This window comes from Pongo pygmaeus, chromosome 9 (assembly GCF_028885625.2).
Source record: "Pongo pygmaeus isolate AG05252 chromosome 9, NHGRI_mPonPyg2-v2.0_pri, whole genome shotgun sequence".
Classification (NCBI taxonomy): domain Eukaryota; kingdom Metazoa; phylum Chordata; class Mammalia; order Primates; family Hominidae; genus Pongo; species Pongo pygmaeus.
The window spans coordinates 61823258-61842538 of record NC_072382.2 but is presented as its reverse complement, the minus strand read 5'-3'; the positions used below and the strand labels follow the sequence as shown (position 1 = coordinate 61842538).

The window sequence follows — 19281 nt, the reverse complement described above, 5'->3', positions numbered from 1 at the left end:
CATGGGGTATCTGTGTAGGTATTCACCTTCCTCTACAGTTGGGTTTCTATATCAGGAGCACTTCATAGAAAAAGTTTAAGAAACACGGACTTAAGTAAATATTCAAGAAGTCAAAGAACATCAAACTGTTTCACATCCACTCCACCTGCTGAACGACCAATGCTGACTTTTACATTCAACCCCTAAGGCACTGGAGAAAAGGAACAGAGCTACTAAAATAAGTTTCGCTAACACCTGTTCCCTTAAGAAACCACTAAATTAACACAATGAGTAATCAAGCATCATCTTGTGATAACAGATCAATTTTAATTCTAGCACCTGAAGCTATACAAGGGTATGCTCTATAAACTTCATGGGACTGTTGTACACACTTGATAAAGTGACAACTGTGCAATACCACTTAGCATCTCAAAATCAAGAACATACTATTGAATTGCTTAAACACAATCCACAGAATTAAAAACAAAATCAGATGCCATCCACAGTTATACTAATTATCCATTAAAAGCTTACACTTAATATTTGAAATAACAATCAATATCTAGCAGGGAATACTGAAAGTGATTTCAGAGTCTCATCCTGTTGTACTCTATTGGGAAGGTTTCTTGAGTAGATGTGTGACTGGCCAAAGATGGGTACAACTAAGACCAGACCAGCAAGTAAAAGTTCTACCACAGTTTCTGTAGTTTCCACTTGTTTTTCTTTGTCAGTTAAAAGTGAACAGTGAGAATTAAATACTTATCTTTACATATACACAAGGTATGCTATGAAAGCATATCTGCTTACAAACATATAAAAATACTTGTTAACTAGTTTGATAAGAAAATAATGTATAAAAGTATATAGCAAAAACATTAATCATCTCTGACCCCGGAAAGATCAATTCCATATTTTATATTACATCAAACAAAAAGTTTTAGTTTTTCGAATCCCTTATCCAGAAATACTTCAAAAGGAAGACAGACAGAAATTATTCCTTTTTACCCTTAGCGTGGCTGTGAAAAAGAGTTAAATTAAAAAATCAAGTACACTGAAATGTCTAAGTCCTAAATGAGTCCAAATATTTGACCACGTAGAATATTATCATCTTCAAGAGTAGGAGTAATAACACAGGCTTTTATGAGCAGTTTTTAATCCATAAATACAATAGGCATTTGGTATTTTGGCCACCAGAAAACAAAAGTTGTAGTATCAGTAAAGGTCTGAGATGGTTCACTTTTGTAGATTCAATTCAGTGTATTTAAGGTTAACAAAGGCTGACATTGAAATGTTTAAAGATAGGCAAAAATTCACATTAAAAAAAAATCCCTATATTTCTATTTAGAGTAACAGTAGGCAGTATGATTCCAAAAGTTAAAAATTATTTCACAACCTGTAGCTTCAGCTTGGCAAACAGCTTAGATTCCAAAACTGATTCATCTCTATTAAAATGTAAGCACTTAAAAAAAGAGCATGTCTGTGTATATAGACATATATTTTAAAGGAATCAGATAATCTTTGAAGCAGCCTTAGTGTTTCCTTTAAATTTGTCTGGTAATGACCACTGTTATTAGCTTCACGGAAAGGACTAGCCAGCTTCTTGGTCTAAGGCTAACATGGTGTTCATCTGTCTAAGGCTAGAAAGGTACCAACAAGATGTAAACTGAGGAGAGGAAGAGAAGATGGGGGCTTTTCCTGGCAGTTGGTAGCTAAAACTGAAGGGATTCTAGAAAATGACACAATGGCAGCCTTTCTTGTCTTTTTCTTTCCGTGTTGGTTCTGGTGAAGGAGGACATTCCTGCTCTTGAAATTTCCTGTAAGACAAAAAATTCTAAAATATAATTGCCTTCTTGGTAATCTACCATTACCAAACACAGGTTATTTTTTGTACAAGTTCACTTTAAGTGCGTATGCTTTTCAATGTTAAACTTCAAGGAGGGAATTTCTTTCTTTCCTACCCCCACCAAAAAAGGGCACAAACGCATCAACACCAGCACAAGCAGAGCTATGAAGCTGCTTTAATGGATGAGTCCTGAATCAGACGAGATACCAGACTCAGTAATCTCTAAGTTCCCATCCCACTTTGAAATTCCATGACTCTAAGGTATCCTTAAGAATAAAGATTCATCATTAGAGTGCAATATAAAATTAACCTTAGGAGGTATGCAGGTCTTATCTGTGTTCTGCCATTTTTTAAATTCAGTATTAGACAAAGTTAGTTGACCTAGTCTGAGCCTCAGTTTTTTAGAGGGGAATAATGGAAACCTACCTTTCACAGCTGTTGTGAGGATTAAAGATCTTGTGATGTTAAAATATATCTAATAGTTCCTGGCATTAAAAACAAAACAAACAAAAAACCTCCTCTACTTCCCCCCTCATTCCTGAATTAGTGATGGATAAGGAGAGATCCTAAGAACCAAAACAAACGACAACATTTCAAAACAGCAGTCAATTATTTTAAGAAGGCACTGCCTCATCAGTTGCTTAACACTAAAATGGAACTGGAATGGGAAAGGGGGGTAAAATACATATAACATAAAATTTTCCATCTTAACCATTTTTAAGTATACAATTTGATGGTATTAAGTATATGCATGATGTTGTGCAATCATCATCGCCATCCATCTCCAGATCTCTTTTTCATCTTATGAAACTGAGACTCTGTACCCATTAAAAAAAAATGGGACTGGGATTTTTAACAAACTACTAAAAAAGAAAAAGCTATAACCTTCACTTTTTTTTCCTCCACAGAAAAATGCCTTGGTAAGGAGCTAATAAGTAGATGATCATCACTCAGGTGTCAATTTACCTTAGATACAAAATAAATACGAAGCCCAGGCACGGTGGATCACGCTGTAATCCCAGCACTTTGGGAGGCCGAGGCGGGTGGAACACGAGGTCAGGAGTTCAAGACCAGCCTGGCCAATATGGTGAAACCCCATCTCTACTAAAAATACAAAAATTAGCTGGGTGTGGTGGCAGGTGCCTGTAATCCCAGCTACATAGGAGGCTGAGGCAGAGAATTGCTTGAACCAGGAGATGGAGGTTGTAATGAGCCAAGATCACACCACTGCACTCCAGCCTGGGCGACAGAGACAAACTGTTTCCAAAAAAAAAAAAAAGCAGCCCACTTCACATTCCTATCAAACTGTCTAACTAGCAGACAATCCCAGATCTATAGAACAGAGTACGAAACAGGGGCCAGGCACCAAGACCCAAAATAATAAATCAAATCCTACTCACTAAAGCAACTTCATCTTTCTCACCCACAAACATACCTAGTAATTCTATCAGACCTCACCCAACACCTTAAGCTTCTTGGAACCTGTTAACACTTTTTAAACCAAAAGGCCCCCTATAGCATCTAACAGAAAAATTCTTTGTTGTGTGGGACATTATACTTCACACCTTACAGGATTATTTAATCTCTACTACCTGGTTTACTCTTAGCCTGGGATGAGCTGGATAAAAAGAAAGGTAGGAGCACAGGCTCTGGAATCAGAGATTTGAATTAAAGCCCCAGTTCTGCCATTTAATATGTCTTAACTTTGAACAAGCTATTTAACTTCTTTCTCTGTACCCCCGTTTTCTCCTCTGAAAGTGAGGATAAAACAGTATTTCATTTATTGGGCGAGGGTGAGAATTACATATAATAATAAATGTAAAACATTTAGCACAGAAGCTGGCAGAGATTACCATGCAAAAGTCAGCTGCTGTCATCACTATCTTCACACCACCACCCCCTTTGGAAGCAGCATTTATTCTTATCGAAATCCTATGTGTACTTTATACTTCATAATTAAATTATATTTTATATTCTAGAAGTGCCTAGAATATGTACTTAAAAATTGTAATGCACCATGTGCATTAATCCCTAGAAAGGAATCACTTCTATATAAAATATCCTTTCTTACTAAAAACATTTAATAGTAATTTATTAAAACACACTTCTAGAATGTGTTTTGCTTACCTGATAACCCGGACAAGTTCATGGAAAGCTTGATCTACATTCATCCTAATCTTTGCTGATGCCTCCATGTATGTTACCTTAAGTTGCCGTGCTAACTGCTGTCCTTCTTCCTGTGTTACCTGAAATTCCAACAGTTATGTTTATGGTACATTATTAACAACTGGATTTGCTCCACCTAATCCTGGCCACAGATTGTGCTAATAATTCAGCCAAGAGGCCAAGTTGTTTTATCACAAGATGAAACAACAGACTTAACAGCTCAAGATGAACTAAAGCCCACCTCTGCAGAACAATGCAGAAGAACATAACTGTGATGGAAATACTAGCCTACAACAGTATTTCCAAATAGAGATCACACAAAAAGTATTAAATACAACAGTAATACATTCTGGGAAGGGAAAGCGTAAGGTGCTATTAAAGTATACAACCCTGTCAGGGAGATAAGGGAAAGCTTCCCTGAGGAAGTGACATTTAAGCCCAGAAGATAACAGAGTATGGAGTTGAGGGGTGGAGGGTAGGGGTGTGAAGAAGTATCCTTGCCAGAGAAAACTGAATGTGTGAGGCCATGAGAGTGAATGGGCTTTCCAAGAACTAAAAGAAGCATCATATAGCTGGAATACAATAAGCAAAGAGAGAAAATGGCAAGAGGTGAGGATGGAGAAAAGTGTAAGCTTCAGAGGCCATAAGGTCTCTTCATCATTGCATTCCCCAAAACCTGGTACACAGGTGACACTCAGCAATATGTGAGGAGAAATGAATTATGAATGCAATCACAGGCCCTCACAATGCCTTATATTTTGGAGATCAAGGAAAGGTGGCATAGCTGACTGATGTATAAAATGGCAGGTCAGAATAAGAAAACATAAACTGAATGTAAGTTCGCTATAAAGACACATGCACACGTATGTTTATTGCGGCACTATTCACAATAGCAAAGACTTGGAACCATCCCAAATGTCCAACAATGATAGACTGGATTAAGAAAATGTGGCACATATACACCATGGAATACTGTGCAGCCATAAAAAATGATGAGTTCACGTCCTTTGTAGGGACATGGATGAAATTGGAAATCATCATTCTCAGCAAACTATCGCAAGAACAAAAAACCAAACACCGCCTGTTCTCACTCATAGAGGGGAATTGAACAATGAGAACACATGGACACAGGAAGGGGAACATCACACTCTGGGGACTGTTGTGGGGTGGGGGGAGGGGGGAGGGATAGCATTAGGAGATATAACTAATGCCAAATGACGAGTTAATGGGTGCAGCACACCAGCATGGCACATGTATACATATGTAACTAACCTGCACATTGTGCACATGTACCCTAAAACTTAAAGTATAATTAAAAAAAAAAAAGTTCCTACATGTTTTAAATGTAAGGATTTGAACAGTGATGTTTACTAAAAATTATTAAACTCTATTACATTTACATTTATATAGTGGGGCTTAAAATTATATTTCTGAAAACAATACCTTTTATGGCTATTATTATCACAAAAGTAAACACTTGATGAAAAATTAGAAAAGCCAAATTGGGGGGAAAAAAAATCAAAGAAAATTTAAGAACCTATCAACCATAGAGAACCATGTTCTTTTGGTCATTTTTCAATGATACATAGTTTTTACACCATAAAAATAGGATCATAATTTTTGTATATCTCATACTCTGGAAGCATTCTGAACTCATTTATCTAGGAGTTCTTTTGTAAATTCCACAGGCATTTCTACATAACCATGTCATTTGCTAATAAAGACAATTTTATTTTTTGCTTTTTGAAGTGGATATCTTTTATCTCCTTTTCCAGCCGTAGTGCACTACCTAGAACCTCCAGTACCAATGACATAAGTGGTGATGGGAATACTCTTGACCTATTTTGGATCTTAGAAACAAAGCTAGTTTTTCACCATTAAGTATGCTGTCAGTTAGTTTTTTTGTAGATGTCCTTTCTCAGGTTAACAAAGTTCTCCACTACTCCCTTTGTATAAGGCATTTATCAGGAATGGATGGTGGATTTGCCAAATGTTTTTTCCTGCATCTACTGAGATGATTATATGATTTCTCCTTTTTAGTCTGCTAATATGATGAATTATATTGACTCACTGTCAAATATCAAACCAACAACCCATTGCAGAAATAAACTCTCCTTGAGTGATATATTGCCCTTTTTATATATTGTTAAATTCTATTTAATATTTTATTAAGAATCTTTATATCTGTGTTCATGAGAGATACTGGGCTGTGGATTTCTTATGTTTTCCTCTGGTTTGGGTTTCTGAGTGCTATGCTGGCTTCACATAAGTTGGAAAGAATTTTCTCTCCTCTTCAATGTTCTGGAACACTTTGTACAGAATCAGTAGTATTTCTTCCTTAAATGTGTGGTATAATTCACTGGCAAATCTATCTGGGCTTGAAGTTTTCTTTGAGGGAAGTTTTTAAAACAAACTCAATTTATTTTATAGATAAAGTACTACTGATATTATCTTTTTTTTTCCCCTTGAGTGAGCTTTGGTAGTTTGTGCCTTTCAGGTAATATGTCCATTTCATTTAACTTGCTGAATTTATCGGCATAAAGTTGTTTTTAGTATTTATTATCTTTCAAACATCTGAAGGATCTAAAGTGAAGATACCGCTCTCAATCCTGATATTGTGTCTTTTCCCTTTTTTATCTGATCATTCTGGCAAGAGTCTTGTCAATTTGACTGATCTTCCAGAAAGCCAGTTTGGGGTTATTTTTTTTTTTGGTAGAGGTGGGGTCTCACTATGTTACCCAGGATGGTCTTGAACTGCTCTGCTGGACTCAAGCAATCCTCCTGCCTCAGCCTCCCAAAGTGGTGGCATTACAGGCATAAGCCACCACACTCTGCCAGTTTTTCTTTCCTTTATGGTTTTACTACTTTCCATTTCATTGGTCTTCATTCTCTTATTATTTCCCTTCTACTTACTATGGGTTTTAATTTTCTCTTTTTCTTATTTCTTAAGGAAGAAACTAAAGATCATTGAATTGAGACCTTTGTTCTAATACAAATATTTAGTGCTACAAATGTCTCTATATATACTTCTTTAGTAGCATGCTATAAATTTTGATGTTGTGTTCTAATTTTCATTCAGTTCATAATACTTTGTAATTTCCCTTTTCATTTTCTTGACCCAAGGGTTAGTTGGAATATGTTAATTTCCCAATATTTGAAGATTTCCTAGATATCTGTTATTAATTTCCAAGTTAATTCTACTGCAGTCAGGAAATTACACACTATCTGACCAAAATCGTTTTAAATTTATTGAGGCTTACTTTATGATCCATTCTTCTTTCAAAAGAAGGTGCATTCTACTGCTGTTGGGTAAAGGGTACACTTAATGTCAATTAGGATATGTTGTTCAATATTGTTGCTCAAGTCATCTGTATCCTTACTGATTTTCTTTCTACCTTCCTATCAGTTATTGAGAGGGGTATTGAAGTCTCTGATTTTAAGTGTGAATTTGTCTATTTTTCCTTGTAGTTCTTAGCATCTTGCTTCAAGATTTTTGAAGCGATTAGATCACGAATGTTTGGGACTGTTATGTCCTCTTGAGGAATTAATCTCCTTATCATAAAACACTCTATCTCTGGTAATAGTCTTGGCTCTGAAATCTTTGTCTGATATTCATATAGCTACTTTAATTATTTTCATTATTGCTAGCCAGGCAATCATGAAAATAATTAAAGTAGCTATATAAATATCTTACTCCATCCTTTTACTTTAACCTTTGTGTCTTCACATTTAAAGTAGATTTCTTGTAGCATCTTGTTTTTTTATTCAATCTAACACATCTGCCTTTTAATTGAGACATTTGGGCAATTTACATTTAATGTGCTCATGGATACAGTTGAGTCATCCTGCTATTAGTTTCCTATCCATATCATCTATTCTTTGTTCTAGCTGTCTTCTTTCTCTACCTTCTTTTGGGTTAGCTGAGTTGTTTTTATGATTTCATTTTATCTCCTTTGTTGGTTAATTAACTATATATCTGTTATTTCGGTGGCTGCTTTAGAATTTATGGTATACATTTTTAATTCATGACAGTCTAATTCAAATGATACCATACCAATTCAAGTATGGTTTAAGAACCTTACAACAGAGCCAGGTGCAGTGGTGTGTGCCTAAAGTCCCAGCTACTTGGGTGGCTGAGGCAAGAGGATCAGTTGAGCTCAAGAGTTCCAGGCCAGTCTGGGCAACACAGTGAGAACTCGTCTCTCAAGAAAAAAACAAACTAGTTAACAACAATATTTCTCCCTCCTGCTCTTTTTTGTTATTAACTTTTACTTCACAATGCGTTTATTATTTTTGCTTTAAATATTCAGTTATGGTAAGAGTAATTTATATTTATCCACATAATTACCATCTCTGGTACTCTGTATTCATTTTCAGATTTCCATTTGGTATCATTTCCCTTCTGCCTAAGGACATCTTTTCACATTTTTTGTAATGCAGGTCTGCTGCGGATGAATTATCTCGCTTTTATATGTCTGGGAAAAGTCTTTATTTCATCTTCATTTCTGAAATAAATTTTTGGTGGGTATTGAATCCTAGTTGATAGTTCTTGCTATCAGTACTTAAAAGATTCTGCACCACTATCTTCTGGCTTCACTGTTCAATGAGATGCAATGATGACTCCTGCCATCCTTATCTTTGTTCTTCCATATGTAATGTGCTCTTTTCCCCCCGTCTGGCTATTTTTCAGATTTTTTTCTTTACCACTGATTTTAAGCGATTTCATTATAATGTATCTTATAATTTTCTTCATATTTCTTGTGCTCCGGGTTTGTTGAGCTTCTTGGATGTGTGTATTTTTCATCAAATGTGGAAATTTTCAGCAAAGACTTCTGCTGTTAATCCCATCCAGTGCATTTTTCATGTCAGACATTGTAGTTTTACTTCTGAAAGTTTGATTTGGATCTGTTTACATCTTTCATGTCTCTAACATGTTTACTTGATTGCATAAAATACGGTCAAAATAACTGTTTTAATGTCTCTGTCCACTAATTCTATTATCTTTGTCATTTCTGGATCTGCTCCTATTAATTATTTGTTTCCTTATTGTGGGTCATATTTTCTTGCTTCTTTATATGCATGGGAATTTCTGAGTAGAAGGCTGGGACTTTATTATTTTACTATCAGGTATCAGATATTTTGTATTCCTAAACACATTCCTGAGCTTTCTTCTAGGATGCAGTTATTTGGAAACATGTTATCCTTTCAGGTCATGCTCTAGGTTTTGTTATAGGGTACCAGAACAGCATTTAGTTTGGCTAATTTTGTCCCACTACTGGGACAAAACCCTTCTGAGTTATACTATCCAATACTCCAAGAAATATAAAGTTTTCTACTTTGATTGATTAGAATATGAATTATTCCTAGCCCTGTTTGAGCTCAAGGTATTGTTCCTTCTAAACTTTTTAGGTAGTTTGTTCTCCCAGTTTAATATTCTATTCCAAAAATTTAGCGGCCTCAATACAGTATCATTAGTTTATTACACCAATATACACATATCCAACAACTACTTCATAACTGTTTGTGCACTGTGGCATTCCAACAGCATAACAGGCAGGTTCTACATAGCACTGGTATATCTAAGTTTATCTAACTTTTAAATTTACCTTGTCTCTCTTCAAAATAACGTATGTGCCACAAGGCTATGCATTTGAAATATAAACTGATCAAGTTACCCGAACAATTAACGATAAGGAAGGAAGCCGAGTAAACAGAGAAAGCGTCACAGAACCACCGATTTTAGACAGGACAATTTCTATTTTAGGAAAATTTGACATGTGAAATTCCTTCCTATAAAATACCCCTATGCTGTCACAAATTCTGTTTCTTCTTCCTGGGATGTCATCCCTTCTCTCTCAACTCTACACTCTCAAATTCTTCCTCACTAACCTTTCAAGACCTGAGCAATGAAACTTCCCCGTAAGTGTTGGTGCTGTTTTGGAAGCACCTTCTCAGAGCTCCCATCACACCCTCTGGTTACCACTGACAAGTCTCTAACAATACCACAGTAAAATTTTTCGTTTTGTTTTCTTATTCTTTCACCACGTCATCATGTCCTCTGAGGCTAGGAAGTTAAGACAGGTTTGTCTTTGTACATCCAAAGCTTAGAAGCACACTTAGCAGCTAAATAAGTAAACACATGTTAAGTAAATGGTGTACAACTAACCAAATAGGTACATTCTTAAGTTTATATATATATATACACACACAAAAAGTAAAAGAAATCTCAATAAACTACTTACTTTATTGGGGTAAATATGATTGGGAGAAAGAAATACATGTACTTAGAATTTTTCCACTAGTTTTTCTGCTCAATTATTCCTCAAAAAGATACCTTGTCCTACCCATCATGCATAATGCAATTCACATAAACAGGAATAGCAACTCACCTATCCTTATATAGAGTAAAAAAAGTTAGGCCAGGCATGGTGGCTCATGCCTGTAATCCAAACACTTTGGGAGGCTGAGGTGGGTGGATCACCTAAGGTCGGGAGTTCAAGACACACCTGGCCAACATGGTGAAACCCTATCTCTCCTAAAAATACAAAAAGTAGCCGGGTGTGATGGCATGGGCCTGTAATCCCAGCTACTTGGGAGGCTGAGGCAGGAGAATTGCTTGAACCCGGGAGGTGGAGGTTGCACTGAGTCAAGATTGCGCCACTGCACTCTAGCCTGGTTGACAGAGCAAGACTGTCTCAAAAAGAAAAAAGAAAAAAGAAACGAAATGTTAATTAATTCATGGTCTACATGATAAAACAATCCTGCTGCTAAGGTTATGTGCTTCACTTGTTTTTGTTTTGTTTAGTTTGGTTTTGAGACAGGGTCTCACTCTGTCACCCAGGTTGGAGTGCAGTGGCATGGCCACAGCTCACTGAAGACTCAACCTCCCAGGCTCAGGTGACCTTCCCACATCAGCCTCTTGAGTAGTTGCGACTACAGGCATGTGCCACCATGCCTAATTTTTTTTTATTTTTAGTAGACACAGGGTCCTGCCATGGTGCCCAGGCTGGTCTTGAACTTCTGGGCTCAAGGGATCTGCCTGCCTTGGCCTCCCAAAGTGCTGGGATCACAGGTGTTTGCCACCATGCCCAGCCATTTATTTGTTTTTAAAGCATGGTTTCACATCACTATCTTCCAGGAAACAAAGCCAACAAATTTATACATACATTTCTGGTGAAGAAATCTCTAACCACATGCTTGTGAGCTGACACAGCATACTTTTAACTAAGTAGAAATAGCATTGCCATCACCAAAGCAAACAATAAAAGACAAAAAGGACAACACACTGGAACAGAGCCATAGCACTGTGGAAGTTAGAAATCAAAAAAAACTGAAAGCTACACAAGTAAGTATTTCCTAGAGGTTCCTCGACCCAGATAATTTCATAAAGATACCAAATGTTAAGCCTCATCTCCTGGATATTCTCATTTGGTAGATTTCAGCACTTCCCAGACATGTTTTGTTTTAAATAACCAGGGCAAATCTGATGCAACAAATTCACAGAACTACATTTGGGAGCTTCCAGTAAGACTCAGTTCAAAAACACAAGTAGCAGCAGTTCACAATAATATGTATGAGCTCATCTAGTACTACATATTTCCAAATAGAATAAACTACATTTGCAGTGCTCAGAGTTATGTCAAGTTAATGAAGTTTACAGAAGCAAAACTTGTTTTCACAAACATCTATTATGTAAAAAGAATCATCGCATTAACACAACGTCTTAACTCACTGGCACCCAGATTCATCCACTCAACAAATACTTATTTAGTGCATACCTCTGTTCTATATGCTAACGATAAAGCCTGAACAAAACTGACCTGTCAAAACCGAGAAACCCTCATAGTACCTACACCTACATTCACCATCTAAATTAACCCTTTTAGACACACATAAGGCACAGATAAGGCCATATGTGGTAAGATCCTCTACTATTTGAGGAGGGGTTCTTTTTCCTAGGAGGCTGTAGGGGGCACACTGTGGTCAAAAGTACTGACAGATGGGAGTCTGGATTGATATACTTAGCTATCTATTATTTTAAGTATAATGAATTATTTTCTCAAATTAATAGTAACGATTAATAATTAAGCAACTAAAAGGAGGGGGAAAAGAGGGCACAACCAAGGTAAGCCAGGAGAAAGATGGTAAAGACAAAAAAGCAAAGACAGTTGATCTCTAGACAGGGCTGAGTTGAGGACAAGGAACTTGAAATCAGATATATCATGAAATTCCACTGTCTAAGCCAACATACTGTGGTATTAAATTTCAGATTCAAGTGTTGTTATATTTACCTACTTTCATATTTTAGCAAAGGTAAGCAAATCATTTACCTATGTTTTCTTCCTACACCTTTAGCAGAATAAACAAAATGACTGGCATATCTTAAGGGACCAGATGGCTGGTAATACTAAACAACCATTCAAATTCTACAGATATCTTTTTATTTCACGTAAACCTCAGTGACTATTCTGTCTACTGCTGCATCATCACTGCCTGGAAAAGGTGTTCAATAAATACTGGATGAATGGATGGAAGGATGAAAGAAGCAACCCAGTCCACAGACACAGAGGCCATAAGTAAGCAAGCAAAGCCTCTTCTGGATGATATCCCTGAACCCTGGTGGGGTTCTGAATCTCAGGAGCCGGTGGTAGAAATGGCCAGTGCTGACCCACAAATTCAAAGAACAAGGAGAAATTGTATTTATTATCTACAAGAAAATAGGCTAGAAGGTAAAGAAACTACAGAGGATCAAGTCTAAGACAAAGGCAGAAAAAAACAAGCCGTGTCGGCAACAGAGAGCAAGCCAGACTGGTTACTCAGAACCTAGAGATGACAAAAAACTAAACATCTCTGAACAGGCGGAAAGAAGCTTTTACAGCATCCCTGTGGCCTGTCCAAGTTGACTTGGTAGAACACTAAGTGTGTCAAGACATTATAGACGGACACCTTTAATTGTGAAGAGACTTTAAAAAGGTAAAAACCAGCTGGGCGCAGAGGCTCACACCTATAATTCCATCACTTTGGGAGGCCAAGGTGGCAGATCACGAGATCAGGAGTTTGAGACCAGCATGGCCAACATGGTGAAACCCTATCTCTACTAAAAATATAAAAAATTAGCTGGGCATGGTGGCCCATGCCTGTAAGGCCAGCTACTCAGGAGGCTGAGGCAGGAGAATCGCTTGAACCCGGGAGGTGGATGTTGCAGTGAGCCGAGATCGTGCCATTGCACTCCAGCCTGGGCGACAAAGCAAGACCCGTTTCGGCGGGGGGGGGGGGAGTAAAAACCTCTACTATAGCATCTCAATTTCATGCTATAGTATCTCAATTTCAATAGCATGCCCCCTAAGGGTAGGAGATAAGGCATGTTTGTCTTTGCACATCCAGAGCCCAAGACACTTTAGAGAGACAAGGAGACAAAGTAGTACCAACAAAGGACACTGGGGAGGCTGGAGGAGCAGGAAATACTATCTCAGAGCTAAGTAAAGAAAGTGCTCCAAAAACGAAGTGATCAACCATGTCAAATGTCACTGACATTTGTCCAATTAGTGATACTGACGGTGGCACTGAATGCCTGATGTCTGTAGAATCAAGAATGGCAGGAGAAAAAGTAGAGAAAGTAAGTTTCAGGAGTTTTGCTATTAAAGAGGGGCAGAAAAAATATACTCAGAGGGGAATGTGAGATTAAAAGTTTTTGCTGTAGATTTTTTGTTTTAAAGATAAGAGACATTGTAGCATGTTGTATGCTGATGGGAATGATCATGCAGAAATGTTCATCTGAAATAGAACAACTGCGGGGGTAATGTCCATGAGTTGGTGAGAAGGAACAGGATCCAGTGTCTAGTGGAGAAGTTGATCATAGACAGATGAACAGTTTATCCACGTAACTGGAGGGAAGTGAACTTGATGGGGTACCTGTGCACTCAGGTTAGTAGATATGGAGGTAAGGACATGTAGAAATTTCTCACAGAAACAGGAAAACATACACATTATCAGCTGAGAGTGAGGAAAGAGAAGAAAGTGTTACAGGTTGAAGAAAATGAGAAAGTATGTAAAAATTACCCAAACAAATGGGAAATAGGTGGACTAGGGAAATGTAGGATTCCCAGTCAGCACTAAAGGCCCATAAAGATCAGTGGTCATGACTTTAAAGTGAGAGTAGTCAACATGCCTGAGTACAGGTGCAAAGGAAGAAAAAGCATAAGGAAGAATAAAACTTTTCTTTGTGTCTATCCTTCAGAGAGTAGACGCCATATAAATGAGCAGAAAACTAAGCGATCAGATTTCAGGCACTTGCTTTTCTCCCTTGGATATATATACATCTAAGCTTTTCAGGATATATATAATTTATGTCTATTTATATGGTTTAGACGGAAAAATAAATACAAAATAACTTACTGCAAGCTAACACTACGTATCTTTAGGGTGACTGAAAGAAGGAAATCATTTCCTATATTGTTCTCTCACTTTTTTACTCTGAGAATCTATTACTTTTACAAAATGTAAAAAAAAAAAAAAACTTCCATGAAAAAAATTATAATCCAACGATATACAAACAAAGCCAGTGCCACAATATGTTGACTGTCTGCAGACAGATGGAAACTGCATACCACATTCTGGCAATCTTCAATACAGGTTGAATATCCCTTATCTAAAATGCATGGGACCAGAAGTGTTTGGGATTTTGGAATTTTTTTATTTTAGAATACAGTATTTGCATATACATAATGATGTTTCTTGGGAATGGGACCCAAGTCTAAACACAAAATTCATTTACTTTTCACATACACTTTATACACATAGCCTGAAGATAATTTTATACAATATTTTAAGTAATTTTGTGCATGAAACAAAGCTTTCACTGTGACATCACACGAGGTCAGGTGTGAAATTTTCCACTTGTGGAATCATGTTGGCTCTCAAAAAGTTTCAGATGTTGGAGCACTTCAGATTTCAGATTTTTGGGCTAGGGATCCTCAATCTGGTGTATAGACAACTTAAAAATAACTCATATAGACCCAAGCTGATAATGGCAGAGCCTCTTTGGGGTTCTAGTGGGCATATACCCTCCTCCCTTCCCTAATCTGCCACTGCCTACCCTACCGGAGATCTCCACCTATCCTAGGTCTCCTACCTATTCTTTTACTGGAGCTACCACCATGAGAAGGTTTGAGAAAGATCCTATTTCTATATTCAGGGCAGGAAGCATATAGGGGTGAGGCAAAAGTCAGCGGGAGATAGGAAGAGAACTCCTTCAATGCACATCTACTTTGCCATTATTTCCCAGATGCAATGATATATAGAGTTTCTAGTACCAGAAAGAACTGAGAAGAGCCACAGGCAGGGTCCACTGGGCAACATCAATAAATATAATCAGGTTTAGAAACCTCAATGAAATGGTCTAAAAAAAAAAAAAATTAAATCTAAAAAAAAAAAAATAGATGAACTGTCTATGCTAGGTTTATAATGTAAGCAATGCCATATTCTTAATTATTTCAAATGGTTTATATTGATTTGAAATGAAGAACAAATTTTTTCACCCTAACTTTATAACTCAGATTTGAACGGGACTTAGCAGGAAAATTTATTCTATACCAAGTTTCATCAGTGAACATTTCCAAATCTTAGCATTAGGATAATATATCATTTTCTTGGGCCGGGCACGGTGGCTCATGCCTGTAATCCCAGCACTTTGGGAGGCCGAGGCGGGTGGATCACAAGTTCAGGAGATCGAGACCATCCTGGCTAACAAGGTGAAACCCCGTCTCTACTAAAAATATAAAAAATTAGCCAGGCACGCTGGCGGGCGCCTGTAGTCCCAAGCTACTTGGGAGGCTGAGACAGGAGAATGGCATGAACCCGGGAGGCAGAGCTTGCAGTGAGCCAAGATCACGCCACTGCACTCCAGCCTGGGCGACAGAGCAAGACGCCGTCTCAAAACAAAACAAAACAAATATATATATACATATATATCATTTTCTCTTAAGTCAGTGTTTGAAATCGGGTATGCCGCCAATAAAATTTTATGTACACAGCTAAAATCAGAGACAGTTACAAAATAGAAGGCTGCCCTCAAAGCTGTTTATCAACCAATTTTTCCTGATGTTTACACTTTTCCAACAAAATCCTAAGAATCTGTAACCACTACATAATATAAAAACAAGAATACTTAAATACCAGCAAAATAAACAATTTAAACAATACATTTCAGATGTCGGGTAGAGACAAAAGACCTTAAAAAAAAAAAAATATATATATATATATATATATAAAACGTCGATATTGTTTGGCTGTGTCCCCATCCAAATCTCATCTTTTTTAACTGTAGTTCCCATAACCCCCACGTGTCATGGGAGGAACCAGGTGGAGATAACTGAATCATCGGTGGCTTCCCCCATCCTGTTCTCAGAGATCTGATGGTTTTATAAAGGGCGGTTTCCCTGCACACTCTCTCTTGCCTGCCGTCATGTAAGACATGTCTTTGCTCCTCCTTCGCCTTCCGCCATGATTGTGAGGTCTCCCCAGCCATGTGAAACTGTGAGTCCCTTAAACCTCTTTTTCTTTATAAATTACCCAGTCTTGGGTATGTCCTTTTAGCAGCATGAGAATGGACTAATACAAATGAACAGCCTGCATTAATATAAAACTGACCTTGTTCCCCTCCCCTACAAAAAAGATGAATGTACAATGTTACCAAAAAACTGTTTTAACTAATAAAATTTCAATAAGTGGGTAAAGAAACAAGTGAAAATAAATTAGCCTGCGAACTAAATACTAAAAATATTCTTTTATTAAATGTTACTAAAGTGTTAGAGCTAGCCAATGTAAAGAATTAACAGAAAATTCAGTCATTAAAGTGACTTAGAAAAAAATCCAAATATTGTAATTTAAATGAAAGCCATTCTCTACATGAAGTTAATTTAGTATTAACACCAAATAACTTACGCCTGTAGTGGTAACTTTGAAATTATACAACTAAGTTAGAGTTTTGGATGTAATCCAAGAAATTATTACATGTGAATAAAGCTAGTTTAAACACTTGCAGGCTTATAAAATTTTATGAAAAACTATTTGAAAATAAGAAATTTTAATTTCTCCAACTCTACTTCCTTTTTATTTTTCACCCACTGTGACGTCTATAAATACAGTGTGCCAGACTCAGCTATAAACACTTAAATGGCATGGAGCACAGTATATTTTTTTTACTAGACTTTCAATTATTTCCTTAAATCTATCAGTTCACTCATGATTATAAACAATTGGTTTCCCAACAGTGAAATTCCTTCTTACCTGTCTTTGATGATCCAGATCTGCTTTATTACCAATTAAAATCATTGGGAACTCATCACGATCCTTTACTCTGAGAATCTGTCTTTGAAACTTATAGATTTCTTCAAAACTTAAAAAAAAAAAATCAAAAACAAATTAATCAATTTGGTCAAGTATCAGAATTCAGCAAGTCTCATGCCCCATTTAGTATTTTATTTTTCCTTTTTCTATAAAAACAAAAAGTCCAAATTCAATAAAGTCTAGTGATCTTGACAAGAACAGTGGATCTACATTCTAATATGGTACAAACCTGCCTCTATCTGTGACTGAAAAGACCAACAGGAAGCCCTCGCCAGTCCTCATATACTGTTCTCTCATGGCTCCAAACTCTTCTTGTCCTGCTGTATCCAAAACTAAAGAAAAAAACAACAAATGTAATTATACTTCTGCTTTTTATAAACTGCTTCCCCACAAGGGCAAGACCAATTAATGTGAGTCCTCTAGAGAGCCTCATACTTGGTATAATACCGAAATGGCATTCCTTTCTTAGTACTTTATTCTTAATACTAAAGGCAAATATATTCTAATGGCAGACAGTTACAGAGTTTATCTTCATCAGTACTGGTTGACTTTGTGGTTAGAATATATTAGCATACTAATTAGAAGCTTAAAAATATCAAACACATTTAATCAGATGGAGTCAGGTAACCTCTAAAATCACTTGAATGTTTTATCCCCTCCATGGAAAAAACTGAAAAAGATACCTGTAAATTCAAGAAAGAAATCTGAGTTATAACCACCATCCCCCAATACCATACTTAGTGCAGGTGCTAATGTAATTTTTGATCTCTGTAAATAAAAGAATCATACATATTAGAAGAATAGGGCTTTCTTTGTGGAGAGGTGGGATGTTTAGACACAAAACAGTATTTGCTAAAGCCTCTGTGCTATAAATTCTAAGTAACAGTATCAAACTTTTTCTATATTCACTTCATCCATTTTAACCTTTGCCAAAAGGTAGGAAGAGTTGAGACCTGACAGGTTTTTTCCAGTTGTCCCAATAAAATCAACTTCAACAAACTGCAATGAGACCAGTTTCACTAGAACAAGATCAATATAAACACTGTTTTACTTTTCATTTATTGAGGAATATTTAAATTACCCATTATGCGGACTCTTCAATCAAAACTTACAAATGACATGGGCTAATATTCCAGATCATCTAATATTTCAAATACATTATTTAACATAGCAAAACATCAGCGCTTACTTTTTTAAAAAATGATATGCAAATTTTCAAATAAAGGAAGTTTACTTACTATCTAGCCGGGCTGCTCTGTCATCTATCACACACTGCTTTGTGTAAGAATCTTCAATGGTTGGATCATAATCTGTTACAAAATAGGACTGCAAGAAAAGAAAAAACTTTATTTTAAAATTCATGGCCAGGCATGGTAGCTAACACCTGTAATCCTATGCTCTGGGAGGCCGAGGGAAAAGGATCACTTGAGGCCAGGAGTTTGAGACCAGCCTGGACAACACAGCAAGACTCCTATCTCTTAAAAAACATTAAAAAATTAGCCGACGTGGTGTGTACCTGTGGTCTCTGCTACTTGGGAGGCTGATGTAGGAGGATCACTTGAGCCCAGGTGGTTGGGGCTGCAATGAACCATGATTGTGCCACTGTACTCCAGCCTGGGAGACAGGACAAGACCCTGTCTCAAAAATAAAAATAAAATAAATAGAATAAAAAATAAAATAAAATTTATGATTACCTGCCTACCAATGTACCAGTGTAACTTTGCTTAACAAATTCCACTTATCCAGAACTAATCAAAACCTTCTCACTGTACTAGGGTTTACCCTCTATGACAATTCCTCACCAAATGTTCTTATGAGTACCTTCATGTGAAGAAAAGGTACTAGGTATCTCTAAATTTTCATATCTGAAATATGCAAGACTGCAAAAGATCTACAACTTTTTTGTAATTATTTAAGGTTAAGAATCTAGATCTCAAACTCTAGAA

General features: G+C 36.8%; 1 protein-coding gene across 6 annotated transcripts in view; it reads right to left on the bottom strand.

Moving 5' to 3' along the window:
* Window positions 1–286: 286 nt before the first annotated feature.
* RRAS2 (RAS related 2) overlaps window positions 287–19281 on the bottom strand; it is an 81213-nt gene continuing 62218 nt past the window's right edge. For 5 of the 6 annotated variants that reach the window (XM_054439390.2, XM_063671138.1, XM_054439392.2 and 2 more), the window contains exons 2-6: window positions 18574–18661; window positions 17565–17667; window positions 17276–17384; window positions 3950–4068; window positions 287–1793 (exon numbers count right to left, since the gene is read on the bottom strand). In XM_054439390.2, coding sequence (XP_054295365.1) covers window positions 1706–1793; window positions 3950–4068; window positions 17276–17384; window positions 17565–17667; window positions 18574–18661 — 507 coding nt within the window. In that variant the 3' untranslated portion in view covers window positions 287–1705. Of the gene's footprint in view, window positions 1794–3949; window positions 4069–17275; window positions 17385–17564; window positions 17668–18573; window positions 18662–18851; window positions 18872–19281 lie in introns of those variants that run through there. The other variant, XM_054439394.2, reaches the window with a different exon arrangement.